The 18,415-nt window shown below is 39.4% G+C and overlaps 1 protein-coding gene across 1 annotated transcript in view; it reads left to right on the top strand.

Moving 5' to 3' along the window:
- Positions 1-6,718: 6,718 nt before the first annotated feature.
- MMP16 (matrix metallopeptidase 16) overlaps positions 6,719-18,415 on the top strand; it is a gene marked incomplete at both ends in the record, with an annotated part of 162,874 nt that continues 151,177 nt past the window's right edge. The window contains one exon of the mRNA XM_082298872.1: positions 6,719-6,850. Coding sequence (XP_082154998.1) covers positions 6,719-6,850 — 132 coding nt within the window. The remainder of the gene's footprint in view (positions 6,851-18,415) is intronic.

Genomic DNA, 18,415 nt, shown 5'->3' with positions numbered 1-18,415 from the left:
GTTATAGCAAAAGCATGCTAAGATAATCCTAACATGGAAGGTTGTCAATAAAAGGGGAAAACAAACAGATCATAGTTGGAGGAATACAGATACAGAGAAACCAAACTCTCTGTGTGTGATTTTTCCTCTCTTACTTGAGTAACTATTTCTATTGGGTATGTATCTGTCACTTTGGGTGTATCTGTATTGCAGAGTAAAGTAACAAAAAACCTTAACCTTAAGAAACCTCCTTTTTCTTGAAAGCTGGCCTCTCCAGATGTATTTTCAAGTGTGTCTTTTACAACACATTTTCTTTTGTTAGCACTGCTCTCCCTTCACAAGAAACATGCAATTTTTTTTTTTTTTCTCTAAGCTCTTCTCTCAGCTCTTCTTGAAAAAAAATCTCATATGTGTATGGTATAAAGCAAAATGATCTTAAGGAGTCATACGTGTCTGATGGTTTTGAGGGAAGTAACTCCAGTTTTTGGGCTTCTAAAACAGCAGAACTGCTTTTTAGAACCTAAACTCTAATTCATGCGAAAGTAAGTATGTAAAGAAATTATGCTGTCACAGTAAAGATATTCTTGAATGTGTATGTCAAGCATAATAATTATTTTCTTTCCCAAGACTGAAGAAAAATAGCTTTGAGAGGTGCAGTGATTTCATTAGTGACACTGCTAATTAACTCTGAAACTCACCAGTGATATTTAAATATTAACATTCCTATCTATTTTACTGGTACTCTTTTTGCCAGATACATCCAATCCATCTGTGAAATTCCAGTCTTAGGTTTACTTCTGCCAAACACAATACTGTTTCTCTCAAACTCCAATTCCCAAGACTTATCTTTCCCTATATAACACTTCCAATGTTCATTTCTGCTGTAAACATATGGGAAAAAAATGTACTAAGTGTGTTGAAAGATGAAAAGAGAAAATACAAAATTCATTTTTGTAAACAATTGAACAAATGACACAGGTTCTAAGTACAGTTGATATGGGGACGTTAATTAAAAGAGTAATTTTAAAAATGCCTATTTTAAGCCATCCTGATGTGGAATTTCCAGCTGGGTTTGAGCAACACAAAACATGAAATAATTATCTTCCATTTAAGATTCAAATTGTAGAAGCCATCTATTAACTAGTCCTTTAAACACCTCTGAAACATATTTATGGCAGACACCTGTTTGTGTCTTTCTTGACAAAACCCTTCAATATTTCTCAGGGGACCTGGTTACTTTTCAACCCGTTTTGCTGTGCCTGGGTATTCTTTTAGAACTCCTCGTGTCTTCCTCCTCAAATCTGCCAGACTCACCTGACATTTCTCTGTGTTATTTTTTCTGTTTCATGTACTGCGTTCTTCTCTTAGCTAATAGCAATATCAATCTTAAACACAGGACACCTCGTAAAAATGAAGGAGATTGTTAAAATCTTAGAACCACTGGACTGCCATTCAGACCCTATTGTAAACTCAGTGAATAATCACGAGTCCAAAGGAAAGCTGGACTACTCGTAAGCTTTTGGCTGTAAAGAATCCTCTAACTTGAGATAAATATTTTGGGGAATTGTTGATGGACTTGATGCTTGATTGGGCCTTTCTTGCTCTGCAAGAAAGCAAAAAATCAGAAAGCATGGAGAGAAGGCATCAAGGGAGGGAGAGAAAAAAGCAGCATGACAATTGTCATAAAGTAAAGAAAATAAAGTTTCATGTGAACAGTTGCACAGAGTAAATAAGTAAGGACTTGACTCCTTCAGTGCATTTTTTTACCTCTTCTTCATTAAGCCAGTAATAACTCACGTTCCTGAAAATGTTATTATCAAAAAAAGAGATTTTTTTTATTATTGTATACTTATTGATGTTTTTCTTCCAGGAGCCATTTCTCTTTCTTACTCTATGTTCTTTCTCTTTCAAATATATTTCTCTCAGTCTTCAGCTACAGAATTCTATTTTCTGTACCTATTTGTCTTGACCACTTCTCCCGCCTTCAAGACGAGATACTTGCTCTGCTTGTTGAAATGGGTGTTGTCTCTACAAAGACCAAAATAACTGAAAGCCTGACAAACACCTCACAGAGACTTTACCCTCAAAATAGCTCCCTGAGACAGAGAAATCACATTGCAGATGAGGAAATGATGCTTGGGTTAGACTAACTTGATTCATAACTCCCTGAGCAAGCACCAGAGTAACCTAACCTGAGTTTCCTCTGCTTTGTGCAGAGTTGGACATGACTTATAAATGTCTAATTGAAACTAAATTATTCTACGATATTATGGTTCAATGAATTAGACATTCAATTTAGAACTGCCTTTAAAAAAAATTTAAAATTTACACTTTCAGATTTTCTTCCTCTCCGACTTCACTGTCTCTTTGTCAAAAACCCCAGCCACACGTGGACCAAAATATTCTGAAATATTACTGATTTTTATGACTCTAAGCAGTTTTGTTGTGATTCTACAACTGTGTGTGAGGTTTTACACTGTTATTTCTTGTTATCTTTACTTAGGTTCTTTATAAAGCCATTGACAGAGCTGCAAGACAACACAGTAAACTGCACTGACAGTGTAAGTCAGTTCTACTTCCTGACAGGATAACCTTATACGTACAGTGAACCTTGGGTACATAGATACCTGAACACAGGCAATATGAGTGTAATCCTGACAGGAATATATATTCAATGTAATAATCCCTCCTATGCTGTTAAACTCACTCATTGCCTTCACATCCTGTAGGACCTTTCAAATAGTCAAACAGAATTCATACGGACACATCTATGAAAATCTCATTCCACTAGTAAAAGGCAAGGCATCTAGAAAATATTTTCCAAACCACAACTAAATATAAGTGTGAAATACATGATATCTACCTTCACTCTTTGTGTTTTGTTACATCTTGTAATGAAGCTCTCTTTTTTAAAAGTTCCAGCTGGTACTATCTGCAGCTAAGCAACACAAAGCACAGAAAGGACAACATGTAATATTTTGATTTTTTTTTTTTAATTTATCACATGACTTTCTATTCATAATTGGTAAACAGAACAGTGAAAGATTTTTGCCTTGTGTTCAAAGCTGGACATGTGAATGCATCATGTCTATGTCAGATTCTGGTATTTTTTCATTGCAAAGCTGTGAGTATAGTCATCCATAAAAGATACATTCTAGAGTCTAAGAAACTCTGATGGTATATGGGCTAACTGGTAACTCAGGAGAGAGAGAGATCTCTTCCTGCCTTTTTTAAAAGGCTAAAAGTTTCGAAACTAAAACTTTCAATTTCAGTTTTCTCAATTTTGCTTCCCTGCAACAGCATACTGCTTATTAATTACTACTGGTAACTGCCATAAGCAAGAATATAAAAATCATATGGGTATTTGATAAAGATAAAAATCTGTAAGATGCTTATAAAGTACATGACTTTAATCATTCAAGCACTTCAACAAACACTTCCCATTTCTTTCCTATTTCATTATTCTGCTTTCTTCTTTCTTTACTTGTTTACTTACCCTTTCATCTTAGTTGCTTTTTTTGTCTTTTCTTTAATCTCTATCATAATCCCACACACACATAAGTACAAACAGTGCTCTGTATGGAGATTTAAATTCTTTTTTATTTTCTTTTTCCTTCTTACATGTCTCATGAGGCTCTGACCCTACTCTTGTATGTTTCTGCCCGCAGCTTACTCATAAATATTCAAAGCTCTTTCCCACCATTGCTGGCACTTCTTCACTCACACAAGCATTCCTGAATGATATTTTTCACTTCAAATATCTTCTCCGTCCTTCATATGCCTTGTCTCTCCCTTGGCGCTCCTATTCATACATTGTTCTCTTTCCTTACCAATCTCTCTCTACCTGTGTGATCTTTCTCTCTCTTCCTCAAACACACTTAAGAAACATTCAGGTGCCTTTGTTGTCCACTATTCTACTCAAACCATTGTTTTCCTTCTTCTTTCTTCCAATGGATACAGTGTAAAGGAAGGAGGTAGCTGTATTTATGGCCTTGTGCTTTTCACAATAAATAGCCACAGCAGTCCTGGCAGGGCAGACAAATGAAATTCCAGTTACAGTAACTTATCTATTTTCATTTCCGTTTCCATTTCTGGATATTGCACTAATGGCAGACTATACAAAATAGACTGGCAAACATAAAGCTAGTGTTCACTGAGGGCACAGACACAGTCCATTTGGGAAAGATGAAAAACAATAGGGACAGTATAAAGTTAGTGTTTCCTTCATTGCAGTTACGATGATGAATTCACAGTAATAAAAGGAAAGAAATTACTGAATTACTTTTGCTAGAAGTAAAAAAGTTTACTGGATCTCATAATACAATCCACTTCCCTAAGAATAGAGAGGTTAACTACAATAATCCTGCCTATCAAACCTACGTATGGCAGAGATTCCACACTTCCACTAGGTAGGTATCTTGTTCCAAATGCAAATTTGGAACATTATAGTTCCAGTATAAATAAACATATATATATATTTCAGTATATAAACTGTAACATTTTAGAAAATTTTGTCCAACGTTGCATCTGAACTTTATAAAGTTTATGAGTTTAATAATTTAGATGACGTTTTTTCCCAGAAAGGATGAAATATTTGTGTCCTTTTCACAGCAACACTTATCGCATAAAGAGACCGTTTACTTCTATCTTCTTAGACTAGTGTTCTTTCAACTTCTACACCCACGTCTAACTTTCTACATGTTCTAGTATTTTGTAATTTTCCTCTGGACTGTCTTCAGTTTGAGTCCAAACACAGTTGGCTTCATCAATCCCTTGCAGAAAAATTATTTGTCCTGTCAGATGTACTGCACACCTATTAATACACTCCACAGTGAGGCTGTCTTTTTTCTTTAATGGTAGCACATTGCTGACTCATATTTACATTACAGCCCCCACGTTATTTTATCAAGTGCTGTTATTTTACCAGTATCCTTTTGATTTTACTTTTTAATTTTTCTTCCCAAATATAATTTGCATGAGTCAGTATTGCATTTTCTCCTGCTTTTTCCAAGACATTTCTTTAACTTGTGCTTAATTGTTCATTTCTTTAATTTGACTTCCTGTATTTGTCACCGAAGTGCCAACAGGTCCTTTTAGCTTGCTGACAACTCTGCATTTCATAATTTCACCATTCACATCACTAACGATCAGAAGAACAGAAAGTGCCTTTAGATCAAGTATTTAACATGAAAAAAGTATATCACATAAGGAATTCTGCTTAAACAGGATTACTTTTGGTTAGGCAGATCAGGACTTCTTCAGATAACTGCCTTACTCTTAAGATACCAAATGGTGGACAACATAATACACTCCTACATTCTGCTACTAGGTGCTGTCAAAATCGTATACAACTAGTCTGCATGTGTTTTAATTTCACCCATTGGCCTCAACTATCAGAGTATGGAAATTTCACGTCTTTTTTTCTTCCAGTTCGTCCCATATAATTATCATGTATCTTTGGATGTTTTTTGATACTCAAACAAGTAAAAAATACGCTTTTTTTTTTTTTTTTTTTGTCAGTAAGCTTGGCGTTTTGGGCTTTTTTTCCCCTCCCTTCCCCCCCCCCCCCCCCAAGATGCATTATTGCAGTATCATGTCCACTGATGTTAGGGATCATCTCACCTTCCTTTCACTGGATGACATATCAAAGGGCCGCATAAAAAGTCCCGTTTACCATTAAATCATTGCAGGAGTAGTTCATCTGCCGTAATCACAAGGCATTTTGAACACGGCAATATCCAGCATAAAGTTAGTCTGTGCTACAGTATTTCTCACGCTGTTTTCCCTTAAGTGCGTGGCCCTATTTTCGGACGCATTGAGCAGGTTTTCACCCACCCAAGCAGCAGCGCGGGCAGGGGAGCGAGGCATTCCCCGGGCACGGGCACCGCGCGGCCGCGCCAGCGCCGGCCGGAGCCGCGAGTGGCTCGGGGCGCTCGCTCCGCTCCCGTGAGGAGGGCGGGGAGGCTCCGGCACTCGTGCGGCTCCTGGGGACGGGACCGTGGGGAAAGGCCGCGGGCCGCTCCCGGGCCGCCGCTCCCCAGCAGCCGCCCCCGGAGGCTCCGGGCCGGGGCCCGGCGAGCGCGGCCGTGCGGCGCTGGCGCGGCGGGGCCGCCTGGTGGGGCCGTCGCCTTTAGGCCGCCTACGGGGCGGGTCCATGTAGGTTTCGGCTGAACATTCTGGAGTGGAGGGGAGCGGCGGGGGGCGAGGCGAGGCAGGGCAGGAAGCCGAGCCGAGCGGGGCCACGGCAGGGAGCCGGGCAGAGCCGAGCCGGGCCGAGGCGAGTCGGGCCACGCCACGGAGCCGGGCCGGGCCGGGCCGAGCCGAGCCAACCCGCCTTCCCCAGGAGGAGGCGGAGGCTGAAGGGGAGGAGGCAGGAGAGGAGGAGGAGAGGTGGAGGAGGCGGAGGAGGCGGGAGCGGAGGGAGGACACGGGGAGGCAGCTGCTGCTGCTGGGCAGAGGAGTCGTGCAGGAGCAGCGACTGCACTCGGACGCCACATTCCCTCTTTACGGGGCTGGTGGTGAGGATGAGCGAGAGCTGACCCTGCCGCGCCGCCGCCTGTGCTGTGAAGTGTCTGCTCCTCCTCCTCCTCCTCCTTCTCTTCCCCCTCCTCCCCGGCTGTGGGTGAACCTGCGCTACGGGCTCTTCACCGACACGGGGGAGGTTGGTTTGTTTGTGCATTTGTTTAAGGCAAAGAGAGAGAAAGAGAGAGATCTTCCACCCGCTGAAGCACAGTTCACTATGATCGTACTCGCATCCAGCACTGGAAGCCGGTTGGATTTCGTGTCTCAGTCCAGGGTGTTTTTCTTGCAAACCTTCATTTGGATTTTATGTGCTACAGTGTGCAAAGCGGAGCAGTATTTCAATGTGGAGGTAAGATCAGCCGGATGCGTGTGCGAGCGTGTGTGCTTCCCCCTCTCCCTTTCCTCCCTTCCCGTTTTTTATGTCCCTCAAATCAAATCAAATAGCCAGCCAGCCATGTCTTCCAGCAGCCAGGGCATACGTCTGTGTAGGCATTCCTTCCAGCAGCCGGTAGCTAGCTCCCCTCCCCGCGCTGCCCCGCCTGATGGATGCGTTTCAGCCGGAGATCCCGTTATCCCGGCAGCGCGATGCCTAGCGCTGGAGCGCAGCCCGTGCCTCCCGCTGCCCTCGCCCGCGGGAGACGGGAAACCCTCACCCGGGCACGGAGGAAACCTGGGGCGCAGTATGTACATGCAGCTCGGGAAAGGTTCGCTGGATGTCTTGGACTTAAGATACCACTGTATTGCTGGGTTTCCCCAGCCTTGTTTGGTTTGGTTTGGTTTGGTTTGGTGTTTTTTTTTTGTTTCTTTTTTTTTTTTTTTTTTTCAAAGAAGAATGAATGGAAGAGCATTATGGGGACAGGAGGAAGGAAACTTGAGATTTTTGGCACGTTTCTTTGTGGTAGAGTATCTGAAAAAAAATAAGATCTTTTTCCCATGTAGACGTAAGAAAAAGAGTTGCCACTAGAAATAGTGAAACAAACGGCATAAAGGTGCAACTACAGCTCGGAAGTTAGGGGGTGTGGAGGACAAGGAAACAGTATTTTTCCGAGAGAAAATGAAGATTAAAATGTGGTGATACCAAGGTGGGGCAAACCCTAGGAGTTTACACTGACAGTTCAGTGAACATCCATTTCCAGTCACCTTTATCTAGACTCCCAGTTTTCCCATTAGGAGTTTTTACAGAGTGCTTCCACTTAACTAATGTTCCTTTACTGACTTTGATCATCTTTGCGTATATTCTTTCCTCCTTTTTCTCAGTACTGTCCCTCCATTTGTTCTGCTGTGATCCCTTACTATACTGCAATGTGATGTGTCTATTTTCCTTCTTTTCCTTGGCTGTTCAACTTCTTGATTTTTCTTGTTATGTCTCTGTAATTTATACGTGCTCTTTCAGCTTCTTATACATAATTCTGGTTTTCTGTTAGATCACTCGGTACCTTCACTTTCTTCTGTCCTGCTAACCTCACTCAAAACTTTCTGCTGCACCCGTTCACCAGCCTTTTTTGGTTTTAGTCTCTTTAGTCTCCTGGGTTCCCATAATTCTTTCTCTCAGAAAAATAAAGTCTGTGTCCCTGTCTCACACATATGCACACTTGCTTGTTTTGTATGAGCTCTTGTTCTCACTAAGTGACACACATTCTTGCTCCTTTCTCTGACAAGGTTGCTCATGCAGATCCTCCTCCGTTCCTAGACTGTCTCCCTTTTTGTCTGAAGTTCTTACCTGTATGTTTTCTCTCTCTGTCTCATGCAAGATCACATCAAATGTATAAAGAACCCACATTTTCTTTCTCCGTGTCTGTTTTCATCCTACTCTTTCCTTCTCTACAGGCAGTTTCCTTTGCAATTCTCTCAGCTTAACAACATTCATCCATTGCTTCTTTCTTTGACTTCCATCTCTCCAGAAAGTATTGTCTTTTTACTCCATCATTAAAATCTCTCCTGATTATAAATCCAACTCTTTTTTCTCTGTCATCTGTGGTCTAGTCACTCATTTAATCCTTATCACAAGTTCACATCTCAGCTTCTGTTTGATTGCAAGCCCTTTGGAGCAGGACTCATCTTCTCACGTCTATTTATCTGGTGTGTACCATGCTCAAGTCTGGAGTAAAATTGTGAGACTTCTGCTATATGAATATTAAAGCTGCATATTTCAGAGTACACACTGAAGTTTTATCCTGCTCATGTCCTCAGCTGCCTTCTTTACTGATGAGAAGGGGAAGGAGTGTGGAAGAGAGGAAGTTGCTCTCTGTATCCTTCCAGGCTTCACAGGCTGGCCCCCTGCAGAGTATAGGGATGAAATTCCAGCGACAGAACTTTCTCCTCCCACAGCAGTCTGCTTTGCTGGCATCTGGCTCTGCTGGAGAGACGGGCGGCAGATGGAGCTAGTGTGGGAGGAGAAAAAGATTGGTTTAGTCAAGTGGAATATGAACAGGAGGCCAGCTCCAGTCAGGAGGAGGTTTTCTGAGGAAAGAAGGGAAACACTTTCATTTTTGCCACCTCTTCCATATGGGAAACAGCACTTTTTGAGGGTAAAGGCAATATCAGGAGTAAGAAACACTGTTGGATAGAATGAAGTGGCATGTGTGTGTGATGAGGGCACATATTTCTCCTCTTTGAAATATGCCATCTCCTGCTCTTCTTTCCAGCCCTTCTGAAAACAAAGAGTGTTGTCATATGCCAACGCTTCCAGTCTCTTCATATTTAAGTCTTTGAGCAACACATTGCTGGGAGCCAGAAGAGTGTTCCAGGGGATTGCTGTATTATATGAGAGTTGTCCTAATATGGGGCTTTTCCCTAGGTCACTGCCTTTGACCACTGCTAGTGACATGGTCCTGGCCTAAATGAGCCTCAGATTTGCCCCAGAACAGCCATTGCTGTGTTCACGTTGTTTGGATAGTGCCGAACATTCCATTTTCTTTTTGCTGGGAACAGCAAAGGCTAAAAGCATAGGAAATTTGAGGCAAAGGACTTGGCAACAGTAAGTATGTATTGTGCTGTACAATTCTGCATGTCAGCACAAGTGCATAAAGCAATTGTACTTCATAGTAAATTGTGAAAATGTAACAGATTTTTTATGACAATGAGAATAAGTATGCAAAGTAGGCTTCAGGAAAGAAGTGGTGTACATATAGTTGAATAAAACGTCACTGGAAAAAGTGCTTAGGATGGTTGGAACGCAGATTTACTTTTCATTCTTTCTTGTCTTTAAGTAAAGTACAGATAATACCTGTTGATCATTATAAAATGTGGAGATGATTTATTTCCTCTTGTTCTGTCTTGTTTGATCCAGTTTCCTGACTGATAAGTAAAATCTGTGCAGTCTTGTTGAATTTTTTGGTTTGTTTGTTTCAGTGCTGTGAGCCAGGGCAAGTCTTAAGAGATATTACTGTAGCTCAAAGACATTAAATAATAATGTTTCCTTTTAAAAGTTAGAACACAAAACTGAAGTTTACAAGCTTGTATCAACATTTCTGTTCCTTGTAATTTAGTTGTCTCTCTGTAAAATTTCTTTTAGCCAAACAGGTGCATGGAGGAATTCCTCAAACTTCCAATGATAGCTGAATTCAGCTGTCTATCCTGAAATGTATGCAGTATTTCATGTAATAGACACAGCAGAGTAGGATTCAGATCATGGAGTATGGTACACGAGAGGGTCATGCTTGCACTCTATACTGGTAAGAGCTTTGTGCTAAAGCTTCATGAGAGATGATTGTAAATGATAGGTTAAGAAATTATGATGAAGGGCAGGAATCACATAGTTGTATGTGAAGGAAGCTTTTAGCATTAATGTTTGAAGTTCATTGATTACCAGTAGCATTTTTGTGAGACTTTGTTTCTGACACCATGAGAAAAACTAAGGACTACACTGTTAGCTCCCTTCTTTACAGCTGAGCTATTGGTCCAAAACAGTAACCTCATGTAGTATATTAGTGAAAGACTGTCATCAATGTAGAGTTTTGCTGCTATTTTCAGCTATTTCAGTTTACCAGCAGGGGAAGATGTCTACCAGTGAGATAGTGAATGGAATAACAGTTATTAAAAGAGCATTCCAAATATAAAACTGAGTCAAATACATAGAAGATAATTGTTACTAAAAAATGATAGAGCAATGAACTACCTTCTTCCCCCTACTGGGCTCCTCACTATAGAATTTGTGTGGATCAAAGATAACTCTTTTGTGTGTTACTGGGAGTGTCTGTAGATGGTCTTTCACAAGTACCATCCATCTAGTGTGTATATATATATATATATATGCTTTCCTGAACCAAACAATATTGCACTGTTTGAGCTGGTATGGTTCTGCAATTTTATCTCCTAATGTCATCCCTTAGATTTTGTATGGACTTGAATAATAAGTGTGTTTATATTTTATAAAATATTCAATATAAAAAAATGAAAACAAATGTTACCATTTTGTTATGGGAAACGTGGTTATTGAAACAAAAGTACCCTGATCAGAAGACAGGATCAGCATGCATCTAGAATACAATTGATCTCCGGAACATAATACTGCTGACTCTTACTCAGCTGAGTATCTGCCTAAGCCCTGTTGTGGAAAGTGTTTTTCGGATTGTACCTAGGTTCATTGACTGTATCTGTGATGTGGGAAACACTAGAGAGAAAGCATGCCGCATCTCTCTCCTCAAGCTGGCACTTATGCTCTGTTTTCCTCCTTCTAATGCTAAATGTATAGACTTGAATCCCTAGGGGAGATCTTAAAATGACTCTTATTTTAGTGTGAGCAGCTCTTTAAAACAATACAGTCATCTCCCATTTTCAAAAGTGGGATAGTTAAATTGCATATTGTGGAACAAAACACAGTGGAATCCAAACTTCAGAAAAATAACATCAGTTTCCTCCATAGTAATAAGTTTCTGAGAACCCCATTGTTTTCATTGTTAATAAACTTTACAATTAGCCTCCAGCTCCTGCTAAATGGTAAGGCATGACCTTTTATTCCATAAGCTTTTAGGCTTAAAACCAGACCAATTTCATTCTTCAGCTGGCAACTGAAAAGGAATAAACATTTGGGGGGGAAAAAATCCTCCAATATCACCGTTACACACTTTTGAACTAGTGGGCTTGGTTGTGAGGTTTACAGGCACAACACAGTACTTTTATAATTAATTAAAATGCAAGCTGAAAACGATGGAAAAGCAATTAAGGAGGTTTTGTTATCAATACTGCCATGTGTCCTAACAAGAAATTACAGGTTCTTCTGCACTGTTTTTAGTTGCAGTCAGTATGCATGATTCTCAATTACTTAAATTCTGAATCTCACTCTTGCATAGGATATCAATGAAACGAACTGGACTTTTTTTGGAACAAGGAGTTCAAACTGAAATTCTTAGAAGGATGGAGAGGAGTTACTGAATCAGGTGATGAAGCTGATTAGTGGGTGAAATATTAGTCAAGGAAAATACTGATAAAATGTGGTGTATTTCTTCTTTGCTTATTGATGAAATACAGATACAAAGAAAAGCTCCTGTAAAGGTCTCTGATGAGCAGGTATATCTAGATAAGGAAAATAATTGGAAAATTGTGTGTCTGATGGTAGGCAACAGAATTCTATTCTGTCGAAGAAGGCAAATACCTTGATCTGGCTCTCATTTGATATGAAGAAATACATGTGTAGACTACTTAGTTGTTAGAGTGTATTTTCTACTGTAAAGTATGAGATTATTTTCCGCTACTAATGTTGCAGGGAAGTTAATGGATTCTGTTGCCTATATTCTTTTCAAAGACGGGTTGGAAGGATGGTGCCTGTTCTTATGAGTTCACTGCTGACATAATATCTTATATCTTAGGTACAAAAGTTATTTGTTTATTATTGTAGTTCAACTTGTTTTCCTGTTGCAATTTTTTGTGAGTTTAGTGTTTAAGCATCACAGCTATTAGTGAATCTCAATTCTACTAAAGAAAAGAAATAAAATGGTTAAAGAGATTTATGTAATCACCTGATATAGTGCAAGATAAAACTACAAAAACATGTATTCCTAATGTCTTCTGACATGAGAGCTTACTAAAATAAATATAAAATTTATTAGCCCACCAGTAAACTGTGAGCAAGCCCAAGCTCTCCCCATTCCATTATTTGGAAGGCATAATGTAAAACTCCTGCAGAACCATTCATTGTTTCTTCAAAGTGGATATACTGTGTTCTTTAACTGATTTAAGATTTATGCTGCTCTTTGTCAGTTTTATTTGAATCCATCTAAAAGGTCAGTGCTTGCTCTAGGCACCTCAGCTCTGCTTATGCACTCAGCAAGACTGTGTTGTAAGAGTTTATAAAGATAGAATGTGGTATTATATAGATTTTTAAAGCATTTCAAACTGCATCTGGTTTTAGTATTTTAAAGTCTGTCTCATCCTTCTACTTTACCAAATGATTATTTTGTGGTGTTAAACACTGGAGGATTTTGTGTTGATACCATTTGAAGATCCTTAAAGAAACAATGTAACTTAAAAGAAAAATTAATTACCCATTAAAATTGCTTAAATCTTCTCAGCTCTGTGTTTCAGATTCCAGTTTATTGTCTAACCTGTTTGCCATCCTCAAACTACATTGTTGACCATGATCTGAAGGAGCAGGTTGAGTCTGTTTAATTTGTTATCTGTGATACATCAGACGACAGATTTGGTTTCATTTTGTATGAGGAAGGCAAGGATTAGTGCTGCAAACCTGATTTTAGTTGGCACTGAAATGGATTTGAAAAATAATTATGATTAGAGCTTTATCCTTTAAAGAGAGGTCATGCTATTTGGAACCTTTATTTATTGGTTGCCTGGCAACTGTTCATTCATGTTCCTGCTTATCGTTATTCATTGTAAGCATCTTTGCTGTACACTAAGAGCAGTTAAGTGGCAACACTTTATTTCTGTGATGAATTAAATTTGACATAAATTACAGATAAAGAAAAAAAAATTCTGTAGTTTTACTTATTAACCAAAACTGTTGATACAGTGTTTCTTTGCTTATTAACATCTGGTTTATAGCAGCTGAGGAGTTATCTGCACTTCAGCTGTGATAATAATGTTTCTAGCATACCTTTTGAGGTCTTACAGCACATAATTGACTTAGCAGCTTGTTCAGGTATTTTTACCATGTTTAGAAACTCCTGTTAATTTCAAGATCAAGGCTTCAGGGTGCAAGGAAACTTATGTCCTGTTGATTTCAGAGCTTAATATTAGGTAATCCAGTCTCAGGTGTTGAAGCTTGAACCTAGTCAATGGGAAAGGGCTTTCACATTCTAGAGTTAAAACTGCTGTGCTAGGGGATGTGCAGCTGAAGCAATAAGCTGCAATACCTCTGAAGAACATTAAAGTCACTTGATGCTTACTCTCTGTAGAACAATAGCAGTTTTTATTACGCTGTGAAAAAAACATAAAGCATATTATTCAACAATTGCTTTGTGACTGTGGATGAAAATATTTTACTTTCTTTATTAATTCATTATGAATCATATCACGATTGACCCTTGTGTGGAATAACAGTGTGGAATGAGACAGTTGGGTTATGGAGTATTTGTAGATGTCTTTGTAAAGAATATTGAAGAAAATTCCTTATGACTGCATCTTAAAAGAGCAGCTACACTGTATGGCCAGGGTTGAAGTAGATTTGTGTCTCTGCTGCTACCTCTTGGTAGGATTGCCTCTATTCTGGTTGGGTCAGTGCTTTGGAAAAGAGGCCATCTCTATCCACATGGATGACAAGTAGGTGATCAGGAGTAGTCAGCATGGATTTACTAGGGGTAAATCATGCTTGACCAACCTGATTGCCTTCTGTGATGAAGCAAGTCCCAGGACGGATGAGGAGAGAGCAGTGGATATTGTCTACCTCAACTTCAAGACTTTTGACACTGTGTCTCACAGCAGCCTCACAGGCAAACTCAGGAAGTGTGGACTGGGTGAGTGGACAGTGATGTAAACTGAGAACTGGCTGAACAGCAGATCCCAGAGGGTTGTAATTGGTGGCACAGGGTCTAGCTGGGAGCCTGTCACTGGTGGTTCAAGGTTCATTACTGGGCCCAGTATTGTTTAACTTTTCATCATAACTTGGATGAAGGGGCAGAGGCCTCCACAGCAAGTTCCCTGACAACACAAAGCTGGGAGGAATGGCTGATACCCGAGAGTGCTGTGCAGCCCTTCAGAAGGACCTCGACAGGCTGGAGAGATGGACAGAGAAGAACTGCCTGAAACTCAACAAAGGCAAGTGCAGGGTCTTACACCTGGAGAGGAACAACCTCATGGACCAGTAACGACTGGGGGCCAACCTGCTGGAGAACAGCTCTGTGGAGAAGGACCTGGGGGTCCTGGTGGACAATAAGCTGTCCATGAGCCAGCACTGTGTCCTTGTGGTCAAGAAAGACAAAGGTATCCTGGGGTGCATTAGCAAGAGCATTGCCAGCAGGTCAAGGGAGGTGATCCTGTTGCTCTACTCAGCCCTAGTGAGGCCACATCTAGGGAGCTGTGTCTGGTTCTGGGCTCCTCAGTACAAGAACATCTCTCTTACAAGGAAAGGCTGAGGGAGCTGGGCCTGTTTGGCCTTGAGAAGAGATGCCTGAGAGGGGGCCTCATTAATGTCTATCAGAATCTGAAGGGAGGGTGTCAAGAGGATGAAGCCAGCCTCTGCTCAGCAGTGCTGAGCAATAGGACAAGAGACAATGGGCAGAAACTGATGCACAGGAAGTTCCACCTGAATATGAGTCAGTGCAGTGACCACACACTGGAACAAGGTGTGGAGTCTCCCTCACTGGAGATATTCAAGAACCATCTGGACACAATCCAATGCCATGTGCTCTGGGGTGACCCTGCTTGAGCAGGGAGGTTGGACCAGATGACCCACTGTGGTACCTTCCAACCTGACCTATTCTGTGATTATGTGAAAGAATGTCCCTCTGGGACTGATGTCCTCTTCTTTGAGCTTCTGATTGTATTAACTCATGAGTACCCATCATATCATGCCACAGTTAGGGGGAGCAAAGTAACTGCTGTAAAATCTATATCAATTTTCATCAGATTTTCCCACTCATGTGACATGTTAGTAATACATGAAGATTGTTGTGTGTTTTCTCCCTTTTACAAAACAGTTGAACTGGTTTCAAAGCTGTATAGATAATTTGAAAAGAAATGCTAACCTCAGAAAATCTGGTCTTTAGTATTTTTCTCCTCATGATATTGTAGCGAAAAAGTTGTTTTATTTCATTGGTACTGTTCTTTTTTGCTGGGATGTAATCACAAATTCACTTGCAGGTGTGAAATAGATGTTGGCAATGGGAAGGCTTACTTTCTCAGAAAATTACCAGCTGAAAGCCAAGAAGAAAATTATCAATGTCTTCAAAATATAGATAGTAAAACAGAAAAACAAGCCTCCCTTTCAATGGGGAGGAAGATACTTCATTTAAATGTATTGGTGGATATTTACAAAGTGTACAACAGAGGAAATTGCTTTCTTTTTGTATGGCATGCGGATCTGAAGGTGATGATCCTGTCACATTTTTCTTTTTTACCTCAGACATTGGTTGTGTGATGCTCTTCTAGGAAATTGCTTTGACCCACTGTCTTTGCAGAGAAATTGACAGATTGTATCTGTCTGTGTTGTGGTTTATGTTTAATTGCAAGTGAAAGAAATGATCTTTCACACCATAAAAGGTATTATTATTATTATGAGAAGTAATAGAGTTGTACTGCTAACTGTGCATCATGATTTTGGTCTTGGCATGTGAGGCTTTTTTTTTTTTTTCTCCCATTGCTTCTATGTATTTAGAGAAATGAAACAATAATAAAAAAGCCTCAAACCAACCCAGGACATTGTTCCAGTTTTTGGTTTTCCTTGTTGATTATGAAGTGCCGAGCTCTGATACTTCTGTCCTTCATTACTTGTACGTGAAATGTCAGTTTTAGAAAGGTCTTTATTATATTTTTCTCTATTGCATATATTTTTAAATATGTAGGGAAAAGGATGTGGTTTAAGTGGCTGAGGCATTTTGCTGGGGGGGCTGAAGATGCAGATTGTGTGTCCAGTTCCATCATGAGTCTTCATATGGATCACGTAGTTTATCCATCTTTGTAACCTAGCTTGCACAAATGTGCATTGAACTAATTGAAGAGTGTTTCCAGCCTTTTCCAATACATATCAAGAGCAGTAGAAGAAAAGTCACGTAAAAGAGCCATGAATATATCTTCATCATTCCTTTATCTTGGGACTGTTTCACTTCTTTTCATAAAATGTAGCAGAGGAATATCATAAAATATAAATACAGCATTTCAATTTAATCATCTGTGTAATCGTTCTAGGAGTGAATGTGTTAAAAAAAAAAGTACCAGAGCAGAAAAGGTGAAAAACATGTCTATAACAGTTTGAACACTGGTTTTGATTTTTTTGTGGTTGTTTTTTTTTAGGGCTTTTTGGGTTTTGGTGTTTTGTTTGTAGTTTTTTTGTTTGTTTGTTTTTGTTTTGGTCTTTCAAAATATGAGTACCAATACTTGGTAGACAACTCTATTAGGATTAGGTGAAGGATGTCATTAGATGACTGAAGATAAAGAGTATCGCAGTCTCTTTCAGAATGAAAGTTTGAATTAGATAATTTTTGTTACCGAAACATACTCAAAATAATTTTAAATAAATGTAAAGTTCTTAACAAATAAATAAGTTTTGGATCAGATTGTAAATACCACACAATGAACAATTAAAAACTGTTCTGTTTTTGAGTGAATGTACCCTTAAACAAGTAAGTTGTTCCACATACATTCATGTTTCCTTGTCATCACAATACCTAAGCTTCTCCTTTTGTATTTGAATATTTGTGGATTTTTATGACATACAATAAAAGATGCACTGCTCCAGGCATTTAATGTTTTCTATAAGGCACCACTGACAGGCAGACATGCTGCTCACCTACCCCTGGATGTTAAGAAATTAATGGGGAGAGGATAAGGTAAACAAGATTCAGTTGATGATTCTTGTTCCTCAAGGTTCCTATACCATCCGTTCACCTTACGAATTTCTTTCTTTTTCTTTTTCTTTTTCTTTTTCTTTTTCTTTTTCTTTTTCTTTTTCTTTTTCTTTTTCTTTTTCTTTTTCTTTTTTCTTTTTTCTTTTTTCTTTTTCTTTTTTTTCTTTTTCTCTTTCTTTTTTTTCTTTTTCTCTTTCTTTTTCTCTTTCTTTTTCTCTTTCTTTTTCTCTTTCTTTTTCTCTTTCTTTTTCTCTCTCTTTTTCTCTTTCTTTTTCTCTCTTTCTCTCCCTCTCTTCCTCTCTTTCTTTCTCTCTCTCTCTTCCTCTCTTCCTTTCTCTCTTTCTTTCTTTCTCTCTTTCCATCTCTTTCTTTCTTTCTTTCTGTCTCTCTCTCTTTTGCTCTTTCCCTCTTTTTCTGTTTCTCTCTCTCTTTTTCTTTTCTTTTCCCTTAGTTTTTCTTCCTGCAGACCATTACTTGCAGCCCAGGAACATGATCAACCATTACTGGACCATAGAATCAGAAATATTAGAGAGGGGAAAGACTCATCAAAAACCTATTTCTCTGCAAGTGTAGGATTGCTTAGTAAATCAATATAGCAAGTATAGCTGGAGATTGTCAAGTCAAGTTTTAAAATCCACAGTGCTGGGCATTCCAAATTTTGGATTAAAAAAACCAAACGTGATAAAAGTACAGTAGGGAATTTTACAATGGAAGAATTCTCTTAAATAGATTTTTTTTTCCTTTGGCTACCAGCAGCAGTTAGCAGTTGGCTCAGGTTAAGCAATTTCTGATTGTAAGGTGTGGCTGTCCTATAATTCAAGATGACAGGGGCTGTATACAAGCATAAGTGGCATGCACTGATAGGTAATTCAATGTATTTCTTTGGCTTTAGAGAATGAAAAATAAAGGACAGAGAAAAATAAGGATTGATTAAATTTCCACTCCATTTGAAATCCTTA

Source organism: Coloeus monedula (assembly GCF_965178545.1).
Source record: "Coloeus monedula genome assembly, chromosome: 1".
Classification (NCBI taxonomy): domain Eukaryota; kingdom Metazoa; phylum Chordata; class Aves; order Passeriformes; family Corvidae; genus Coloeus; species Coloeus monedula.
Note: the sequence above shows the minus strand (reverse complement) of the source record. Positions and strands in the feature narration are given on the sequence as shown.